This window comes from Urocampus carinirostris, chromosome 2, assembly GCF_059441175.1.
Source record: "Urocampus carinirostris isolate Australia breed hairy pipefish chromosome 2, RoL_Ucar_1.0, whole genome shotgun sequence".
Taxonomy (NCBI): domain Eukaryota; kingdom Metazoa; phylum Chordata; class Actinopteri; order Syngnathiformes; family Syngnathidae; genus Urocampus; species Urocampus carinirostris.
This window is the reverse complement of record NC_142350.1, coordinates 36,188,045-36,211,217: the sequence shown is the minus strand read 5'-3', so window position 1 is coordinate 36,211,217 and position 23,173 is coordinate 36,188,045. Positions and strand designations below refer to the sequence as shown.

The 23,173-nt window shown below is 36.6% G+C and overlaps 2 protein-coding genes and 1 pseudogene across 7 annotated transcripts in view; 2 read left to right on the top strand and 1 right to left on the bottom strand.

Annotated features, from left to right (window-relative positions):
- Nucleotides 1–719: 719 nt before the first annotated feature.
- osr2 (odd-skipped related transciption factor 2) lies at nt 720–6,271 on the top strand. Of its 2 annotated transcripts, none has more exons than XM_088327933.1 (4): nt 720–934; nt 3,400–4,075; nt 4,305–4,404; nt 5,908–6,271. In XM_088327933.1, the coding sequence occupies exons 2-4, from the start codon at nt 3,435–3,437 to the stop codon at nt 5,980–5,982; spliced, it is 816 nt and encodes a 271-aa protein (XP_088184059.1). In that variant the 5' UTR covers nt 720–934; nt 3,400–3,434; the 3' UTR covers nt 5,983–6,271. The 2 variants fall into 2 exon arrangements, with proteins under 2 accessions (XP_088184059.1, XP_088184058.1); XM_088327932.1 differs by having other exon boundaries at nt 5,826–6,271.
- Nucleotides 6,272–10,264: 3,993 nt separating this feature from the next.
- Nucleotides 10,265–23,173, top strand: part of vps13b (vacuolar protein sorting 13 homolog B) — a 457,366-nt gene continuing 444,457 nt past the window's right edge. For 3 of the 5 annotated variants that reach the window (XM_088326330.1, XM_088326329.1, XM_088326331.1), the window contains exons 1-4: nt 10,265–10,483; nt 12,419–12,577; nt 17,043–17,186; nt 22,353–22,470. In XM_088326330.1, coding sequence (XP_088182456.1) covers nt 10,385–10,483; nt 12,419–12,577; nt 17,043–17,186; nt 22,353–22,470 — 520 coding nt within the window. In that variant the 5' untranslated portion in view covers nt 10,265–10,384. Of the gene's footprint in view, nt 10,545–12,418; nt 12,578–17,042; nt 17,187–22,352; nt 22,471–23,173 lie in introns of all 5 variants that reach the window. The other 2 variants (XM_088326334.1, XM_088326333.1) reach the window with 2 other exon arrangements.
- LOC148371764 (U2 spliceosomal RNA) lies at nt 21,001–21,164 on the bottom strand (annotated as a pseudogene).

Here is a 23,173-nt window from a genome sequence, read left to right as displayed (position 1 = left end):
TTTTCACTTTTTACCTGCATTTCTTCTTTTTCTTTCTCTTGTTCTTTTTCTCCTTTTTATTTCTTTTTGTTTTTGCTGATTTCTTTATTCTCTTTTTTTGTTTTTTGTTTGTTTTTTTGATACTGTATTTTGACGCCCCCCTTTTTCATTTTTTTCTACTCTTCTTGAAAGTCTGTAGTTTGGTTACCTGTACTCTCTGTAGTTTGCCTTCATCCTTGTGGTTTGTAGCACTTTTGGGTTGCATGACATCCAGTGGTCTAATATTTTACACGGTCCATTCAATACACTTAGCAAATTCTCATTTAACTTCATCTAATTTAACGATTTTTTTTCTTACTATAATGACACAGGCATGTGATTAGTTTGTACGAAACTATATGCACGATTTTTTTAAGAAATTCTCTCATATACATCCAAAATGATACGCGTAAAGTTGGGGGTCGCGCATTGGAACTTTCGTGGTGTGCAGTTAACGTTCCCAAAAGCAGGACGCCCTCGCTTTTGTCTACAAGGTGTATTTAAAGAGGGGTAATGTTGAACCAAAAGGGCTCCTTCACCCGACCGTGGAGCTCCAGTTGCTATCCAAACACAAATAAACAGAGGAGGAACATTGGAATTAATGATCTAGAAGGAGGGGGCGTGCCAGAGGCGGGCAAAATGCGCCCTAGCAGGAGCCCTAAAAAGTGAAGAATCCGTGCGCATTACGCACACTTCCAGCCTCGCTGCGGACGGGACTCCCACAATTCCACATCCACTCCAGTTACAATCCACGAGTGTGCAAAACTCCGCAGCACTGCACTTGGCTGCATGGCTGTGAGAGTTTCATGGACTCGGAACTTGGAGAACTTTTAGTGGCACTGTTCTGGAGCCACTTGCTTGTGTAGTTACGGTGGATTACCGGCATTCCACAGGATTTTGACAGATATTTATTGGGGTAAGAACGCGATCTGACGTAAAACTATATTTTTTGTGTGTGTTCTGTCACCTCCGTTTCTGAATGCACGAGTAGCTAACCTGCAGCAGCACTTGTCATCCTTGCAAAAACTAAACCGATCAAGCTGATTCCATCACTTTATTCCACGTGCACATTAAAAACACTGTTGCAGGAAAACAAAAGGGTCCGGAACGGGACATGAAGGCGTGCAGGCAAACTGGCAAAGTGTAAATGAAGTCCAAAGGTTATAGAACTTGTTGAACAAAGTAGCGAGGACGTATGGCGAAAGAGAAGTAAGTGTACGTGAAGTGCACCTGCATGTGCAAAATGAGATTTAACCCTTTCTAAGTGAGGGTGTATAGGTATTGTTTCTATTTATTTCTGAATATAGCATGAGAGAGAAAAATATCAGTTCAATGTCATATGTTGAAAAATAATAAAACAGTAATCATGCGTCCGTTTATTTGAAGTCTGAAAAGCGCTTTATAAACCAATTTTGATAGCTTGGTTGATAACATTAGTTATTTCTATTTGTTTCAGTAAGACATCATTCTTCTTTTCAAGTAATTTTTGCACTGCCAGCGGACGGGCCTTGATTAAAAATCTTTAGTTCACTCGGCAATCCTTTTATTTTTTTATTTAGATAATACCCCGGAAAACGAAATCACCAAACACAAGTAAACACTCGGTGAAACTGTTAAACAATAAAACCGATAACGTGTTTTCTTGTTAAATTAATTTAATGGTTATATATTTTGAAATCACAGTTTTATTGAGTTTTCAACAAATGTTCCCAACAAATATATATATATATATATATATATATATATATATATATATATATATATATATATATATATATATATATATATATATATATATATATATATACATATATATATATATATATATATATATATATATATATATATATATATATAATCCCACTAAAAGAACTCAAAACAGCAGTTCAATGTCATATAAGGAAAAAGACAAAACAATATATTTAATTAGGAATACAGAGGTGTTACGGTTCTGGTACGAATACAAAGGTACTGAAGTCATCCTATGACATTCTTATAATTAATACATCGAACGTTTTATGTTTAAACCCGGCCTGTAACTCTAAAAATTGTAATTTCACATGAGGATTATTATCAAACGCTGCTTGCGGATCCTTTCAGGTCGATCTTTCTTTTCTTTCATTCATAAAAATGATTAGGCCCACCTGTTGGACGTCACCATTTTAAACTATTAGGTCCAGTGTTTGCAGTGACAATTTTTGGATAGAACATTAATTGTAAAATATTACTTTATTTTTCACTGTGTAATTTGAGGAAATTCATTATTTAAAAAAAAAATAACAAAACATTTTTCGAGCAGGACCGTCACAAGATTTTAGCCTCAGGGGGGCGGGTATATCGTGTATCAGATCACAAATTTTTATTATTACTCACATTTTTTTGAACAGCACTGATGCACCTTAAACATAACGATCATCTTAAATTATGCCTTCCTTATTTAAGACAATAGACAGAAGACATGTCATCAATTTCCAGAAAACAGATGTGACGACAAAGGCATCACTCACAGATTCATTAATGTTATTCCAAAAATGTAACGCCTCAAGAATAAGTTTCAACACTACACCAGTGAACATGTGTTCCTTTTCTACAAAGTATATAATTTCCTACTTAAATTGATTCTGATAAGAGTTAATATTTTAAACAACACTGCAATAAGAAGTGTTAGTCAGGTTTTAGACCATAGGTGAAAAGTCGTTGGTGTTGTTAAAATTGACACTGACATAATAAAGGTTAGTAGATATCTGTCTTGTGCAGTGTCAATTATATTTAAGATTAATTTATTTACTTAAAAGCTCCAGTGTTTTTAACTTAGTGTTGAATGACGCAAAAAATAATTTTATTTTGTTTTAACATCAAGTTTCAATAGTACATAAAAATTATTTTCTACACTTTAACGAGGCTATTAGTTACCACTGAAACAGAATTGTATTTCTACTGTTGTTGCATTAACTGAATTAAATACATATGAGAGAGTGACATTGTAAATCTTATTTGAAGTGTGGGTTATTGTGTCCCCTTTACACTGGCCATTGTTGGAAGAACACCAGAGGTGTAAAAACACTTTAACAATGCACATTTATCTCTGGTAAATTTACTGTGTTCGTAATCTGACAATACAAGTGATCTTCATAGTAAATCACACCCGTCTCTTTATATTTTAATGTCTTAGTTATCAAGAGTAATACAATAATAATAACAATTTAAAACGGAATCTGGATTCCAGTGAGGGGGACACAAGCCCTTCGTGGGGCGTGCCAGGCCCCTTATGGCCCGCCTATATAACGGGGCTGTTTTTGAGGGACCAGTTTTGGTTGCAAATTTGTTTCGTCCGTGCACATGATTCATTGTAGCCGTTTTTTTTTTTTTGTTTTTCCAAAGGGCTGCCGGTGTCCTGCGCAAAAGTGTAAGCCGCAATGGGGAGCAAAGCACTGCACGCTCCGATTCCCCTGCACCCTCCCCTGCAGCTGACCAACTACTCCTTCCTGCAGGCCGTCAACACGTTCCCCGCCGATCAGCTGCAGGGACTGTACGGCCTGAGCGCAGTGCACACTATGCACATGAACCACTGGACTCTCGGCTACCCTCACATCCAAGGACTGAGATCCACTATTACCGAAATGGGTCTAATGGATCCCAGAATCTCTTTCCCAGCCTTGCCCTTCACTGCCGCAGCGCAGCTTTTCCACCCGAAACAAGCCTCAGCTGGGCATAGCCTTCCTTCGCTGCACAAGGAGAGGCCAAGGTTCGATTTCGCAAATCTGGCCCTGGCCGCTACGCAGGAAGACCCTCCGAAGGCTGCAGATTTGGCCAAGCTGGCGTCCGGACTCGGGGGGACCATCACCGAGCTAAACAAGCTGTCCCCGGACAGAAAGCCCACCAGGGGCAGGCTTCCGTCCAAGACTAAAAAGGAATTTATTTGCAAGTTCTGTGGAAGACATTTCACAAAGTCCTACAACCTTCTGATCCACGAAAGGACCCACACAGACGAGCGGCCCTACACTTGTGACATTTGCCACAAGGCCTTCAGAAGACAGGACCACCTCAGAGATCACAGGTACTAGAGGACATTTTTACTTAACATTATTATCTTCATTATTAATATTATTATAATAACAGTTATTACTATTATATATATATATATATATATATATATATATATATATATATATATATATATATATATATATATATATATATATATATATATATATATATATATATATATATATATATATATATTTATTTATTTATTTATTTAAACAATACGTGCTTATTTGTTTCAGGTACATTCACTCCAAGGAAAAGCCGTTCAAATGTCAAGAGTGCGGGAAAGGATTCTGCCAGTCCCGGACGCTGGCAGTCCATAAAACCTTGCACATGCAGGTAAGACGACGCCCATATATTGAATTGTTCATTATTATTATTATTATTATTATTATTACTACTACAACTAGTAGTAGTAGTGATAGTAGTATTACAATTATTATTATCGAGGGCCTAGGTTTAGTCTTGGAATTGGTGGGGACAAAGTGCTTGTTTTTGTAATTGCATTTCGTATATTTCTCCTTTTGTTTTCTTTTCAATCATGTTAACTGAACATCATATGACAGGTTGATGACAGGTTGAAGCCGAAAGCTTATAAGAGAATCGACTCCCAGATAATTTTGGACGCTTCTTCTATCAATCATTTAAACAGATGATCATATTTTACATTATTTATCATTCCCTAATCCATTTGAAAGTATCACATTGTTTAAACCACAGTATATACTGTATTTTAAAATTTCTGAGATTTTTTTATTGTTTCCCAATCCTTCTCCTTAGTTTCTAAGAACAATGTAATGTGTAACCTTTTTAAGTAACTTTTTGTACTTTTTAAGTAATCATATAATATTGGTGGGGATACTATAATGATTGCTTGATATAGGTGATGACATGTCCCCTCCGTGCATGCCAAAACTACGCCCTTGATTATTGTTATTCTTCTTCTTATTATTATTATTATTTCAAAAGCATTATCTAAACTGCGTGGGGATTTTACACCGTTGGGTCAAGAATAGCCCAAATTTGAGTCCAAAATGGACCATTCCAATACTTGGGTTGAGCTGATCCAATTTCCTATTTTGTTTTCTATTTTTTTCCTGAAACAACAAAATGTTGTATTGTTTAGAGGGATTTTCAATTTTCTATTTTATGTTTTTGTTCTGTTCTTTAAAAAACGTGTCCAAACGCCCCCACATTAGGTATATATCAATTAATTAATTATTAATACACACCCAAAAAATGACTAGTATCTGTAAAATAATGCATTCGGTTTTAATCATTACAAAATGGGGTTTGTTGTAATCTCTTTGAACATCTCACCTCTGCCCATTTTTTAAATACAAGCTGCCCAGAATTTGATAATTGCAATTGACCCCTCTGACAAAAGAGTGCTGCTTTTTTTCTAACAATGTGTTTTTTGTGAACAAGAATTAAAAAAATAAATAAAAAAAGGATTATTGTTTTTCGTCTGGAATAAGACCTTCCCAATCTACTCCAAAATATACTGAACAGTCTGAATAATTTTCAGTGGAACAACCCCAACAATTGGGTTATTTTATCTAGACCCCAAAAATTATCCAAGTAACGTAATAGTTCAATTCATTACCTATTTTAAGTTATTTTTTTCACCCAAGTGTATTCAGAAGGTCGTAAATTCTAACGAATATAAAACACTGTGAAAATTGGCCTTACATCTTGGAAAGATATTCATGATCGAAGGTTAAAAGGAATAATCCTTTGCTTGCTTTAAATCTAAACAGGAGTCTCCTCACAAATGCCCCACATGCGGAAGAACCTTTAATCAAAGAAGTAACCTGAAAACTCACCTTCTCACCCATACAGACATCAAGCCCTACAGCTGTGGCCGCTGCCGAAAGGTGTTTCGGCGCAACTGTGACTTGCGACGGCACAGTTTGACGCACAGCCCGCAACAGGACTTCTAAGCCTGGACAGAAAAAAATACACAGGATTAAAACAAAAACAGACAAACAGACAAACCCAAATGGGCAGAGGAAGAAGATTCAGCATTTTTAATGGACGATATTCAAGCGCGGAGACTGCAAACATGATTTGAGTGCACATCATGTTGGACACCACCATGTAAATAACATGTACATAAAAATGTATTTCCTGGCATCTTAAAGACAAAGTTGTTATAAGAAACGTGTGTTAAAATGTATTTTAGAAATAAATATTTCCATAACAATTTTGTGTTCCTTTATTTGAACCTTTTGTACATCACTTATATATTGAGTATATTAAAATTCTATATGTTGGAACAACCTACTGCCTTGGAACATGACACAAAAGACAATCTTACGTAAAATGACCCATGCATTCTATAATTTAACGTGCACATTGCAGCATCCATTTGTTCATATAAAAAATAAATCCAAGTTAAGGACGATCATGGAATTGCCCAGCTAAGTATTAATGAACAATTGTGGCCATTTTTATAGCAAGCAACGTATTGGTGATGTGGAAACATGTGTTGGCCTGGAGAGGGGGATGGGCACCAACCTGATGTACTTGCCCAAGACACAACATAGGGAATGGTGCCCCTACGACCCTTTAGTGCTGGAGGGAAATATACGGCGGCACAGTGGATAATGCGTGTGCGGCACAGTTCTGAGGTCATGAGATCGAACCACCTGTGTGGAGTTTGCATGTTATCCCCATGCGTGGGCAGGGTTGGGTAGGGTTACTTTAACTGGATTACTTTCAATTACTTTTGGATTACTCCAATACCAAATATGCTAATAAAAGACAAAAAAAACTTAATATGAATACAATTATGACTCACAACACGTGGTAAGCTTTCTCTCCTGGCTTTGATCTATTTGATCTCCGGCAAAACTAACATAAAATGTGACATAAACAAAATGAAAATAAATCCAAATAGCTTGCCAACATAATTTTTGCCGTTCCATGTATTCCGTTACTCCCCAAGCCTGCACAAAATTTAGTCATTTTATTCATATTTATTTTCTTTTTTCATATTTGGTATTGGAGTAATCCAAAAGTAATTGAAAGTAATCCAGTTAAAGTAACCCTACCCTACCCTGTGCGTGGGTTGATTGTTAGGTTGATTGGCCGGTCCGAATTGTCCCTAAGTGTGAATGAGTGAGAAAATTGTCTGTCCCGGTGTGCCCTCCGATTGGCTGGCAACCAGTTCAGGGTGTCCCCTGCCCACTGCCCGAAGATAGCTGGGATGGGCTCGAGCACCACCGCGACCCTACTGAGGATAAGCGGTGCAGATAATGGATGTGTGTATATATATATATATATATATATATATATATATATATATATATATATATATATATATATACAGTGAGAAGGTATATATATTGAGACTTACGTAAAGATAAAGCAGGAAAAGGACCTTAAAAAAGGTTAGGGTGGTATATAAGTTAATTTAAAATAGAATATAGCTTTAAATATTGTAATAAAAACACCCTGTTAAAAAAGACTTTTAAGCAAACCTCAATTTTAGGTTGTGCACAATTTGTTGGACTATACCAATTAACAATAGATTATAAAGATGAACCATCAATTGTGCATAAGGAAAATGACACATAAAAATGATGATTACACCTTCCATATAATTTGAATTTTGGTTCAACTCCATTCCCCTAAAAAGAGATCAAAACCCCATTTTCACATCACAGTGAAAACGATGCTCGAAAATAATAAGTTTAATGAAAAAAAAACGTTTTTGAATGGATGGGAAATAAAAATAATGACTAAGTAATAACAAGATCATGAATCATATTAATAATGCTAATAACGTTAATGATATCGTATTCGTTGGGAATAATATAAGCAGTCAACAATCAACACTTATCAAGTATACGAAATTTCTTCAACAAAATAAAATCAGTGAACCAGAATTAAACAAGAGTGCAGAATTTCGCAATTGTCCTTTGGCATTACGAACAAGGGCTCACTATTTTCTTTAATCATCAAATCAAAAAGTAATTCGTTTCAATATTTACTAAAGGTTTATTACTATCGTCATCATCAAAATTGCTATTATTATTAACATCATTCTCACAGTCATCATCAAAATTATTTGTATGATTTTCATGATTAATATTAAGAATAACTATATCAATATTTGCAATACCACTTTTGTACGTCTTTGAAGATGTACAGACGTGTAAAGAAAATTATTGAAAATTAGAGAAACATTTAATTGATAACCAAAAAAAAAAAGGTAAAATGAAAAATTTGAGTAACTTTTCATAATTTTCTATACCCAACGCCAGTAAATATTTGAAACAATCGTGTTTATCATACCTGAAACCTTACAAACTTCACAAATCGGTTTTGAAGCCGTTATTTTGTCTACAAGGTGTATTTAAATGTACAACCATGCATGGAAAACAAATAACAAATTAATAAAACATTGATAAAACTTAATAAAAATTAAATTGTAAATTGATCTGTCAGTATTTTTTCCCATATTTTTATAACCAGTGAATGGCAAAAAATATTCTAAATAATTGCATTTATTATAACATAAATCTTCAGTTTTTTTGAATCAGTCATTTTTTCACAGGTTAGAATTGAGATTATAATTGAAATAACTTATTTTGGTTGGCTGACAGATAAAGAAAAATCAGTACAATTTAGATTTGGAATAAAGAAATCATATAATCTCACAGCTTGAATTTCTCACTTCAGAGAAACACTATTACCCCAAAAAATATTGCATTGTCTAAAAAAAGGCACGTAAGACTCGAAATAAAACGTGTTTTTGTCGTGCAACGGTTGTCTCAAGTGGTGGACCATTTTGGTTTTGGGGTATTCGGCTCAGTCACCAAATTTCCTAAACAGAAAAATAAAGGCCTTTATGTCAAATTTAACAACTTTAAAATATATAACCTGTACCATGCCAGTAAGAAAAGTGAGAACTTGATACAGATTTGCATGTATACCTTAACGAGGCCAACGGGTTTTATTGTACAAACCATAGTGGCGTGACTGACAAACACAACTGTTTAACTCTGATTTATGCACACAAAAAGAACAAATATACGCACCACAATAGACCAAATTCAGAAAACATTAAATTCACAAATTGCTTTCCAAAGTACGAGCAACATAATAAAATGTAAGTGAAAATAAAAACATTTTTAGTGCAACGGCTAGATACACTTGTTATAAAACAAATTTAAAATGTATTTGTAGAGAACTTTTCATACAGACGCGGAAATGTAAATCGAAAGGCTGTATGATACATTAAATTTAAATCAGAAACACAAAAAATGGGTAAAAAAAAAAAAAAAAGATGATAACATGACATCACAGTCCTAAAACAATTCAATACATGTACAGGGATGTTTACTTTTCATGACAACATGTAAAAAAATAATATTAAAAAAATATATTTTTTTTCTCATCTGTAACAAAATAACTTTGTTTTATTTAGATTTAGCTGAAGGAAAAATAATATTTTCCTCAAGAAATAAGCTAACATTTTTACGATGCATTTTCTCTATACTGGCTTGGATGAAACACTTCTATTAAAGTCAGAGAGTAAAATATAATTCTTAATTTATTGGAAAAAATGTTACACCTTCTTTCTTGAATACAAAATTATCATTTTTTTCTACACCCATTGTGTTTAAACTCCCATTTTATTCCTGACAGAAGTTTTCAACTTACTTGGAAAATAACTAATAAAGTCACAATTTCATACATATTAACCACAACCAGTTGCCCCCTTATTAATGATTGCAATCCCCATTTTTAAGTGATAATAAACCTTACAAATACAAAGCGGAACCTACGTACTCACAGCAAGACATACTATGTCGAATAGTAAGATAATCATGTAAAAAGGTTCATTTTATTGACGAAATTAACAAAACAAACACGCATCTTTCTTAGTTCTTTCTCCACAAGCAGGGAATTAAGTGTTGCTTATTATACGTCGCAGCATAAAACTGTTTTCCAGTACAAAACTGGTTATACGGCGTACACACATTGAAATGATAAAAAAAATACGTGTAAAACGTACAAGTTGATAAATACTCAATTTGACAATATATTTCACCCGGTCTGTACTCTGGAGGCGGCTGCCGCACATGCCTGTACACTATAACCTAATACCAGCGGAGCCGTTGGCAAAGAACAAGTTGTCATTTTCACGAGCAGACTTGAAGGCAACACTAACCATGCGGAAGTTGTAAGCGTGTTTACTGATGACGTCTGCTCCGGAATTGTGGATGAAGCTCGTGTAAAGCAATGATAGAGTTATTTAACATAGAACCTAAAATACAAACAGTGTTGGAGTTAGTCGTGTGGGAGCATGCTTTTTAATCTTACACGCGTCTGCTCGTACAGCTTCGAAGAACCGAAGTTAGAAGGACTTCTCCCGAGAGTTAGCCTAGCCACACTCCCTGACAGTGTAAGGGGCAGCATTGAGGCTTCCAATAATGACAGTTTGAACCTTGGATAAATACACTCAAGTGAGTTAATTTAAAAATTAATACAAAACACACACTTTAGTGACCTTTTAGCAGCTAATTCGTTCCAGTGGTATGCAAAAAAAGTGATTGTAGGTTAGCAAACAGGCTAACACTCGTGACATTCACACCTGCGCTATCAGAGTAATTATTCAGATAAGCGTCACGAGCATTACACATTAAGCAATAGATTACTGCCATTTTTAACTAATATTGGTAAGTGTAATGTTACAAAAATATTGAATGTAACACATCGAGTCCCTGGGAAAAGCTGCTTGCCTGCAAATAGTACTTCTCACCTGTTAAACCAGTGATCCCCAACATTTTCTGTATCACGTATCGATTTAATGCCTGTTAATATGTTCAGGGCCCTGCCCAGGAGCGGCATTACACTTTTTTCCCCAAGATAAATAATAATAATAGTAATCATATCCACATTTTTACCATTTTGGCTTGGGCACAACGTTTGATTTTTTTTTTTCCCAAAAAGTTAAATCTTTTCTCTTAGGTGTGTTTACAATTACCAACTGCGTTCAAAGAGCCCCTATGCATTATTTCCACTGCGGCTTTCTGCCTTTATCTTACTTTTATCAGAGCCGTATGTGGCAGAAAACATTAGGTTTGAGGAATGGGGCCTGGAGGGAGTGCTGGAGAATGATGCCATGCTGTCTGCAGTTTTTGTTTGTCAGTGCAGCATGAAAATGGTGAAAGAAAAGACCTGCTTCTAGCAGTTGCTGATTACTACGATCACTGTCTGTTTTTCAACGGTACCTGCCATCATTTTGAGTCGTTGTTGTTATCCGGTGACGTCGCAGCTTAGGGGATACGAGGTCAAACTGTCTACTTTAAGAATAACTTTTTTGATATCCATGGCGCGTGCAATATTATGGAACATATTTGCATGATTGTGGGGCGGAACACTACTTGTTCCGTGCCTAATTGGGCTTTGTAATGCCTTTGAGCTAGGAGAAGATGGCGGAGAGTAAACAAGTTCCAAAATCCGTACATCTTAATTAACATTAATAATAACAATAAGCGTAAATGCACTGTTTAATCGTGTGCAACATTCTGGTGTCCTTCTAACATCGCACCAAAACCATGTTGATTCATTTTATGAACCAAACCAGAGTTGCAGGGGTTCTGAAGCACATTCCTCATAGGGGACACTTTGGAATTATTACCATCAATGGCATATCTTTTCTAATGTTGGGGTAAACTGAAGTGTCTGTACCCGGGACCTCTGAACTGTGAGAAGCATGTGCCAACTAGTCATCCACCGTGTTGACTACACTCTGGTCGCAATATTTCACGTCAATCTTCGTGCCACGTAATCAAGAATACAAACTCACCAAATGAACTAAACCCGTCAAAAAGTGTGTTCGTGTTATTTGGCCCCTGTGTTGTGTTCTTGACATCCATCCATCCTCAAACTCTGTTGCTCCAAGTTATTCTATGGCAACAAGGTTCTTTACCATCTTTGTAACAGAAAGTAGTGGGCTGCAGTTGATTAGTATGTTGATTGGGTATAAGTGCAGAAATTTGGTTTAAATCATCTTCCCCGGGCTGAGATCCTTGCTTCCAATGTGACCGTTGCATTGCCTTACAGGAAGCTGCGCCCACTCATACCTGCCGCACTGATTTAATTCAAACGCAGCGCTTCAAACATCCGGATTATGTCTGACCATAGTAGTGTCAGTGAGACAATAATTGCCCCCCAAAAATAATGGAATTTTTTTTTTGCGGCTGGGCACAGAAATATCCCAACACCTGTACTTGTCTGCAGCCTGGTGGTTGGGTGCACTGTGTTAAACCACACTGTTAGAATGTAATATTGTTTGAATTATGAATATGTCTCTTACTTTACAATGTTTTTTCAGAAGAAGGACAAGATGTTGGAGACCTATGTCACACCGCTTCTGATGAGCTATGTGAACAAGTACATTAAGAATTTGAAGCCAACAGATTTGCAGCTGTCTCTTTGGGGAGGAGATGTTGTGCTCAGCAAGCTGGACCTGAAGCTGGATGTGCTAGAACAGGTATTGTTTGCTTAACAGGTTGTGACCTTTTCTGGTTGAACCTTTTTTCCCCTTTATATGTTAGATGTAATGAGGATGAGCGGTACGGCTGATGAGATGAGATGTTAGATGTATTGGAATGGCAGGTATTTCATTAATTTCCCCTAAAAATACAATAGAACAAAGTCTTGAAATTTGACACACCAAGTTTTGAACTACTCTTGCCAAATTGGAATTGTAAATGATAATTATTTGCTAATATGGGCAGCACGGCGGCGCAGTGGTTAGGGCGTGTACGGCACAGTTTTAAGGTCTTGGGAACCTCCTGTGTGGGTTCAAATCCAGCTACCGGACTTCCTGTGTGGAGTTTGTATGTTCTCCCCGTGCTTGCGTTGGTTTCCTCCGGGCACTCCGGTTTCCTCCCACATTCCAAATACATGCATTTCAGGTGGACTGGCCGGTCCAAATTGTCCCTAGGTGTGAAAGAGCGAGCGAGTTATCTGTCCCTGTGTGCCCTGCGATAGGCTGGCAACCAGTTCAGGGTATTCCCTGCCCACTGCCCGATGATTGCTGGGATGGGCTCCAGCACCCCCGCGACCCTACTGAGGATAAGCGGTGCAGCTAATAAGAGATGAGATGTTATACAGTGATGAGTTTCCACACAGTTGAAAAATCCGTTTACCTGTTTACGGCCATACCACCCTTATAACCCTAATCTAAGCAGGGTTGGGCCTAGCTAGTACTTGGACAGGAGACCGCCTGGGAATACCAGGTGCTGTTAACAGGTCATTTGGCGCAAGCTCTGCTGCGACAGCACTGTACCCTCCCAGTTTCAGTAAGTTAAACCGAATTTCCCTTTAGGCGACCAAATAAATTGAATTGACTTTAATTTAATTGAATCAAACGATACTACTAAATCTAGGAAGTAATTATATTTTATATAGCCTCTTCCCTTTGACTACACATAATTAGCTGCCTCATGAGTGAATCTATTTGCATTTGAAAGCCACCTTGGGACTAGTATATATGCTACCAAAACATCACAGGGTTTTTCATGCCACGTTAATGAGACACTCTGGAGTCAGCCTAAAAGCTTAGTTGACATAATAATAGCCAAAGTTGGTTTTACTTCTAAAAAATGTGCATATATATATATATATATATATATATATATATATATATATATCCATTATCTGCACCGCCTATCTTCAGTAGGGTCGCGGGGGTGTTGGAGCCCTACACATATACAGTGGCTTGCGAAACTATTTGGCCCCCTTGAACTTTTTGACCTTTTGCCACGGTTCAGACTTCAAACATCAAGATATAAGACTGTAATTTCTTGTGAAGAATCAACAATAAGTGGGACACAATCATGAAGTGGAACACACTTTATTGGCTATTTTAAACTTTTTTTAACAAATAAAAAAACGAAAAAGTGGGTGTGCAAAATCATTCAGCCCATTGAGTTAATACTTTGTAGCGACACCTTTTGCTGTGATAACAGCTGCAAGTCGCTTGTGGTATGTCTCTATCAGTTTTTTGCCCATTCCTCCTTGCAAAACAGCTCGAGCTCAGTTAGGTTGGATGGAAATCATTTGTGAACAGCAATTTTCAGTTCTTTCCACAGATTCTCAATTGGATTGAGGTCTGGACTTTGACTTTCTAATTCTAACACTTTGATGGGTTTTTTGGTTAACCATTCCATTGTAGCTTTTGCTTTATGTTTTGGATCATTGTCTTGTTGGAAGACAAATCTCCGTCCCAGTCTCAGGTCTTTGGCGGACTCCATCATATTTTCTTCCAGAATGGTCCTGTATTTGGCTGCATCCATCTTCCCATCAATTTTAACTATTTTCCCTGTCCCTGCTGAAGAAAAGCAGGCCCAAACCATGATGCTTCCACCACCATGTTTGACTGTGGGGATGGTGTGTTGAGGGTGATGAGCTGTGCTGCTTTTACGCCAAACATAACGTCTTGCATTGTTGCCAAAAAGTTGGATGTTGGTCTCATCTGACCAGAGCACCTTCTTCCACATGTTTGTTGTGTCTTCCATGTGGCTTCTGACAAACTTGAAACAACACTTTTTATGGGTATGTTTAAGAAATGGCCACTCTTTCATAAATGCCAGATTTGTGCAGTATACGACTGAATGTTGTCCTATGGACAGATTCTCCCACCTCAGCTGTAGACGTCTGCAGTTCATCCGGAGTGACCATGGTCCTCTTGGCTGCATCTCTGATCAGTTTTCTCCTTGTATGAGCTGAAAGTTTAGGGGGACGGCCCGATCTTGACAGATTTTCAGTGGTCTGATACTCCATCCATTTCAATATTGTTGCTTGCACAGTGCTCCTTGGGATGTTTAAAGCTTGGGAAATCTTTTTGTATCCAAATCCAGCTTTAAACTTCTCCACAACAGTATCTCGGACCTGCCTGGTGTGTTCTTCGTTCTTCATGATGCTCTCTGCGCCTTAAACAGACCTCTGAAATTATCACAGTGCAGGTGCATTTATACAGAGACTTGATTACTCACAGGTAGATTCCATTTATCGTCGTTAGTCATTTAGATCAACATTGAATCATTCAGAGATACTCTCTGAACTTCTGGACAGAGGTTTCTGCACTGAAAGTAAAGGGCTGAATAATTTTGCACACCCACTTTTTCGTTTTTTTATTTGTTAAAACATTTTGAAATATCCAATTTAGTGTGTGTAGTTGGAATCAAGAGGTCGCAGGTTTGATTCCCGGTTCCTCCGTGTCATATGTTGAAGTGTCCTTGGGCAAGATAATGCCCCCGATATCAGGTAGTAGCTTTGGTAGTTATTGTGTAAAAGGCGAAAGTGTGTAAAGCGCTTTGGGAGGAATTCATTGACTTGTATAGCGCTATATAAATGCTATATAAAATACATATAAATCAATGTTATAAAGCTTCAAATGTTCAAGATGTTTGTTTTAAAAGTGCAAAAAAAATATGTATTTTCGTTTTTTAAAGTGATGTGAGCTTTTGGAACAAGAAATAAACGCAAATCTGAAAACCCCGTAACTTGATTTTCAACATTAACAAGCAAAAACTAACCACTATCACCCATGCTCACTAACTCACTCACTTTTCCTTCTTAAACTTATTAACACCTTTGTGTGAAAGTTGAGCTTTCTTATACAGCACAATTAAACACTGCTTAAGCCTTTGGGCACATGTTTCTGATAACATTGTATTGTTCATCTGTTTTTTTCCATGTGTTTGGTGCAGATAGTTTTTCTCTTTTGTTAATTAGTGATTGGGGCTGTTTTTAGTGCTATGTTCAAATAATCTTCATTCTTTAATTTTACTGAAATAAAAAATATCTCGCTCACACAAACACAGTCACTATTAATTTAACAAGCAAATACTAGTACATCGAGCAAACTAACAAAGAGCAATGTTACGTTTCCTCACTTAATCACCCAGACTTTGCCCGTAAATTAAAAAATAAAACTTAAAGTTCAATATTACCAGGGTTTTGTGAGAGTGGAGTTTTTTTTTAATGAGGCACAATTAAACACTGCTGAAGATGACTTAACTGAAATAAAAAGTGTCACACACACACACGCGCACAGTCATTAATCAGCTACAGGGCAAATGCAAATAAAAAAAAAATAAAAACAAATAATTAAGTGGCTTACCATACTATTGAGCTCCCTTCATCCTTGTCGGTGACTCAATGTTTTGGTTTTGATTGCTGCCTCACCATTGTTGAGTTCCCTTGCCATAGTACTTTTTTTGTTTCTAGTCAAGAGTGCTTGCACATTTTTGTAGACTTCGGTCGAACTGTTTTCTCCGTGCCTGTCATGTTTCATGAGTTGAATTTACTGTGGCATTTGAAAATGGCGCCTTAGTACGCACGCCACCCCGATGAACTGGGTAGTGCATAAACAACGTGACACAACGAATCGATGAACTAATCTGTGGCCAACGTTTTCAATCATTGATTTTTATCAATTTTATTGATTTGTCGTTGCAGCGCTGATTTCAATTGTTTAGGCTGTGAGGTTATTTAAATGCTGTGATATTTTAAAAATGTGACTTGTCAGGTCCCATTTTACAAAAAACAATTGTACATATCTTATTTACGCAGTGGGTGTGTAAATATACACGAAAAGGCTGCCTCTAGTAAAAAAGTGCATTTAAACTTTAAATTTTGGATTTTGTCTTCGATTGAATATGGATCAGTGCAAATATTTTTGTCTTTATTTTGTTGTTAATTCCAATGAAACTTCCATCCACGGAACTCAAAACACATGCTGATGGCCAGAAGTTGAGTCAGTTAAGAATATAAACAATTCAGCAGCTCATCTCAACTTTACATGAGCTGCTGAATTGATTTTTAGTTTTGGTGCAAAGTTCCTGACTTGATTTTAAATTGTATCTGTGAAAGAATTGTAATGTTTTGATGGATTTTGAGCTTAAGCCACCTTCTAATTATTTAAACCTTCTGTATTTCATTTGTAGGAATTGAAGCTTCCGTTTACATTTATCAGTGGTCATATTCATGAGCTGCGTATTCATGTTCCTTGGACCAAGCTGGGCTCTGAGCCAGTCGTCATCACTATCAACACCATGGAGTGTATTCTCAAGTTGAAAGATGGAGACCAGGTGTGTTTGTTGTATAATTGTTTTTCAATAACAAAGTTGTTGAGTGAAATTCTCTACTATCACAGCAGACTCAGCATATTTCCCCCCCTTTCTGAGGTTTGGACTCTCAAGATTTCTTATGGGGCCCGTTTTGTTCCATGTTTCTCTTGTCTGATTTCTTGACCAAACCAATCTCAGGCTACAGCTCGTTTGTATTGTATTTCAGACAAATGTTCTCCCGCACGTATTTTATTTTCTCCGTTGCAGTTACACCATCGTTCATCAAATATGTATATTTTTGCAATTTAGTAAATTAGAATTACTGCATAGTGATTTTCCTTTTTGGTTTCATCATTTTGTTTTTAGATATGTCTTTGGAACCCTACACACCATAAATTAATGCCTATACTTAATGGACCATGGCAACATTACTGTTTTATTTTCTGTTTTTTCCTGACAGCTTCAAGAATTTCTCGAGGGTGTTATCAGCACAGATTCTGGCTTGACAGTAGTGGTGGTAGATGATAACACTCCCAAGCAATCTATATTCTTTTACAAGCCAAAGATAAGACTTTGCTGAAAAAACACGTTTTGGGGTTTTGGCTATGTCTTTGACTCATGTAGGAGTGTTAGTAATGTTGAGTGAATTTGCCACTGCTGTAGAACCTCTGATCGATGCTTTGCTAGAAAATGATGTGAGGAGGTGCCTCCTAACATGCTCTTGGTATTACAGATCATTTTATTCATTTGAATTCTTTCCAGAGTTTTCAGGAATAATAAATACTAAATACTATCCATCTAATTTAATGTGATTCTGGGATGTTCTTTTAAAATTTCTTCAAATCAAAACACAAAAGTTACAAGTTGCTATGTAGGCATTGAATGGAGAAATTTATTTTTTTCAGAGTCCTGTTGGTACTATAAACATTCATCTTTTTTTAATTGATATTCAATGTTTTGTTTACTTCATGTCAATCATCTCTGAACTGCTGATGGTTGGAAACTCAGAAACTATACAGTACTAGTCTCCCTAAACATAACAAGACCATGTCGATTCAAGCTTGTAAATCTCCACTTACAAGGAACATAAAAGACAAAGTGAAACATGTAGAAGAAAACAGCCTGTGGGAGTTTGCAATCAGAGAGCAAAACTGTTTAATCTCTGTCCCGTTACCAGCCGGAAATCTAGTCTTTGATTCCCCTGCTTTTAGGCAACAAATGGCTCACAGAGATTGCTCTATAAATCCATCTGACCATCAGTTAAGATCAGCTTTGTCTTAAGGGAAGAGAAGTCAGAAGCCGAGAACGTGCAGCTTTGAAGTTCTCCGATTCTTATAATTTGACCTAAATGATTAAATATATAGGTGGACCTACATGTTTTTGTATTTTTTCTTTGGCAAGCCAAAACTTAATTAAGAAAATGTGTAGTTTTCATAAGACTGCCTTTGACAATAACATCACCTATATATATATATATATATATATATATAACCTTGGATTTAATGCTCTAATGATCCTCATAAATCAGTATGTTATTGTTGTACTTGGAAACTGTAGAAGTCAAACAAATATTTTGGCATGATTGTTATGGCTTAGAAAAGCATAATCAATTGTGTTTTATCAGTTTTCCCTTGATTTAAGTTTCATCAACTCCATGGTGACTCGTTGCTCTGAGCAGGTTGGCATTCCAGACTGATTTAAAGCATATGCAGACATGAATGCAAAGAATTGTGGAATTCCACCTGAAAACATTTTGCAGTGTTCTCTTCCCTATTTCGCGGTTATACTTTCGCGTCCTTGGTTCATAGCTGAGTTCCTATGTTAATAGGTACAGGAGATAAATACGTACTTTGCAGAATTAAGGCATCTTTACATGTAAACTCAAACAAATTTGAGAACCGCCTTCTGATTCCTTGGCGCTGATTAGCAGTTGAGAAGCAGTATCCCTTTTTGCTGGATGTTTCCTGCTAAATATGTACGTGAATTTTTTAACTCTGTATATTTGGCTTTTGCAAGCAATCCGATCAAGCACGAGCAACATCAAAATGCAAATAGACCCTGTACTGTATGCACATTTAACTTTTGACAATGTAATGAGGGTTTCACTCACTAAAATCCACAATGTACCGTGCTCTTTAGCTCCTCCCCCCACAAGTGCATGCCATTACTGTGTCCCTGTCTGTTTACAAGTTGTGCTTGTACAAAGCTTTCCAGAAGCATCAACTTACACTATGTATGGATGGATAAAAGTATGACATTTTGGCTGTGGGGAGCAGAAAATAAAATGGAAATTTCTCGGAAAAATCAAGATATACATTTAAACCTTTTTCAGTAAGTATGCCAGCGTCTGCGTGTACCATTCGTCTCTGTACTAAAAGTCTACAGTGATTTGCTGCATCAAAATAACCTGTATACAGAAAACTGAGAATACTGTACCTATTTCTCTTTGGCTTTGACAATTGTAATCCAACATCACTTTGTTTTGGGGTTCATTGAAGTTTCAAGTTCTGGTGGGATGATGTTACAGTTGCTCTTTAGATACAGAAAAGTAGCCAGGGGCAAAAATTAAGCCTGGCATCTTCCTGTTTTCATTGAGCCTAAGTGATGATCAATACACTCTGGACAGGACGCTGGCGCTGCTCAGTTTAATCCTTGCTTTCAGCCTTTCCGGACTGTATACAAATGCTGATTGTGGAATTGCCCATCAACCCCTGTAAAAGTTCATGTACTTAAGATATTTCAGGGTTAACATTGAGATGTTTTGTTCACCAAGTATGACGGTTTTCCACTTCTCAAATTAGTTCAGTGGTGTTTCTATGAGCAGTTGCTAAACCTAGTGTGTGAGAGGTGTGCTAACACAAAACATCAATTATCCCGATTACATGATGAAACATATAACAATTTGCCACTGATATTTATATGAAAACATAGGTCTTTGTTTTTGAATTTTAGGTTTTAGAATATTCACGCAGTTGGGTAAAAAATAACCCAAGTTCTGATCAAAATATGTGCCAAAATAATTCTTTAGTTGATTTTGTAGGAAAAAAGCAAAATAAGTGTAATGTTTGAATTTTCGTGTATTAGAGAATTACACAAAATAGGTATTTCAGTCAAAGTAAAAAAAACAAAGAAAAACAATTGGTTTATTTTGTATGTAATAGTTTTTGTTCATTTGATTTAGAACGATCCAATGAATAGAGTTGTTTGTGTAAAACAACACAGGAAATGGGTCAAATTGACCCAAATATTGGGTTGGTTCCATTTATGACCCAGGTGTTCTCAAAACAGTTTCCGGTGCCTGCCTTACTGCTGTGTATTTAAGTTGTCAAAGTTTCCTTGGGCATTGCTTGTATTGTTCTTTGTGATCACAATTATGTTCATAAGAAGCCCACTCCTTTTATTAGAAGCCTGAAGTTGTGTATGCATACAATAGTGGCAATCGAAAGAGAACAGATCAACAGTTTTTGTAATAAATCTCAAGAGTAGTTTTTTACACTTTACATTGTTAGTTATACATATTTAGAATTTTCCTTTGATGGGGTTCAATTTGTATTTGATTTACATGTGGTACCATTGCTTGCAAGATTCCCTACAATTCAAAATTTCCCATTGCATTGCAGTTTATTTCTTTATTGACATGTGTCAAGGATCTGTATGGACCGTTTTTTTACGATATATGGGGTTTTTAAGGGTTATTGATCTATCTTCGTTATTCATTATCCATTATCCGTTATCGGTCAGTTCATTATATGCTACAAAGCCTAGGAGCCGGGACACTTACTCTCAGCCAAAAGGCTAAGCTAAGGTCCTAGCCCTAAAGCCTTGTTGCGATCATTGCGAATGCACCGTTCCCGGAGGTACTGCAATACCGGGCCGATGCGTGGAGTGGACAGAGCAAGCTCTTATTCCATCTCCGGAATGCAAAAATCAAAAGCCAAAAGGCCAAGCTAAGGACCTAGCATCAAAGCCTAGCAACAAAGCCTAAAGCCTTGCTGCGATACGTGGCGGCTGTAATCAACATTCAGTATTGCAATGCAGGCACAAGCAACACATATCTTATCCTCTGGCTGGGTTTGTGGTTCTTCGATAGAGATACCTGACAGACCAAAGTTTCTTTGATATAAACCTGGAAAAAAGTTTTCTTTTTGTTTGATTGTCATTCCATTTCTCCTTTCATGGTCTTTAGAGTTGGCTTCTTCACAGTAATGTTTATATTGTCTGCTTATGATACACTTTATGGTGTGTATTTTAAGATAATAAAAAGATAATGTGACATACATAATGGCTACTGATTGAAGTCAATTAGGTGCGGGTGATATGACAATATTGAATAGTTATAGCTTAAATGTTGCTCTCCTAAAACATATAAACAAAAAAAATTATCACCTAATTGACGTTTTGAAAGAGTAAGCCTATTGATTGCAACTAAGACATCGTAAATGAGTGTGAAAGATTTTTGTTTACCTATTATCTTACCAGAATATTTAAGCTCCAGTTAACTCCTTCCCTAAAAAGGGTGTACAAATAAGTTGCAATTTGCATGTATCCTTATCAAGTTCGCTCACTGTCGTTTTTCCATCAAAGTTAAAAAGATGAACTACATTTCGTTTCATAATTAATGTAATTATTCATAATATTTTATATCTGTAACTTTTTTGTTTTAAGATTTGTTTTGAGGTTAATCTCTTGTGACTTTTGAATATTTTGGCTCTTGGTTCCATTGATAGTTTTGTGGGAAATCATTTTTGACATTGTACATTGTGTTATACCTTTACATGCGATTGGTGGGAAATATTTATCCTGTGTAAGTAATACAATGCAATACTCTAATCTCAACAGTAAATTCTGTAAATCCCTCAATAGGGCCTCTTAATGTCAGTAGAGAGTATTGTGGCCGGTGGGGTTCTACCTTTGAAAGAGATTTATTTAACCAAGCTAAATCGCTTGACATTCACTCTTTAGTCCCATCTTCTGGTCAGTCACTTTGATGTCGGGATAAATCTCCTAGCTACGCAAAGCGAAAAAGTACAATAATGGGTTTCCACTCCAGTGACTCGGTTTATTTATTTATTGAATATATTACTTTTCTTTTACTCGTCATGTCATCTGATTTTCAAGCAACTGGAGATGATGGAGGATTCTAATGTTCACACCTGCTTGGTTTTTTTTGGTTTGCATTTTTAACAGGATGACCATGAGAGTGAGTCCAGCTCTACAAGTCGCAGTATCTCAGAGAGCTCCAAGGCGGTTGGCAAACCTCGCCGACTCCAGCAGGCACCCCCGAGTGACCCAGATCTGCCCCCAGGTGAATGATGGCCCAGGGGCCAGTTAAGTTACATAGCCCTCTGTCACAGTGAATGAAAAACAAGTAAATGCTGTGGGAGAGGACAGAGACAAAGATGAGGCACATCTCACTTTCTCAATCAATTAAGGATTTTCCTTGGCCATTGATAGTGTTACAGAAGCTGTACGAAATTCGGGACTTGTCGCAATCTTCTGGATTATTGTCATAATTGCAACCTCAATCAGGTCATTCATGATGCGTGTGCTACGATGTGCATTTCTTAGATGGGCTCAAAAAACTTTTTGGGCGTATGGGTTGGCATTTGGATTGTACTGTACTCGATAAAGGCATTAACTCATACTTAACAAAGTATTGTACTTTAAATGATTTAGGGACACAACTTGTACGACGCACCCCACCTTTAAGAGTTAACTTTATTGAATTTTAGTTGAAAAAAATAAAGTTGAACTGTTGAACTTGATTTGGTGTTAATCTAAAAAAAATAAATGAAAATATTATGTGTCAACACATATTTTTCTCCATCCACTTTCTGCACCGCTAAACCTCGCGGCTCACACATCAGATGAAAACTAGATTACTAAACGGAAGGGCACATTTTTTTGACAAATAAAGACGAGATGAAAATGTAGTTTTCTCTATAAAAACTTGACTAAAATTTATTATATATATTATACAAATATATATTCAGAGATGACAAAACCTG

What these genes read in the sequence shown, in the direction of transcription:
- osr2 (XM_088327932.1), top strand. Translation starts at nt 3,435, where the DNA reads ATGGGGAGCAAAGCACTGCACGCTCCGATTCCCCTGCACCCTCCCCTG. An exon ending in GACCACCTCAGAGATCACAG is followed by an intron (nt 4,076 to 4,304) that starts GTACTAGAGGAC and finishes TATTTGTTTCAG; the next exon opens with GTACATTCACTCCAAGGAAA. An exon ending in ATAAAACCTTGCACATGCAG is followed by an intron (nt 4,405 to 5,825) that starts GTAAGACGACGC and finishes AAATCTAAACAG; the next exon opens with GAGTCTCCTCACAAATGCCC.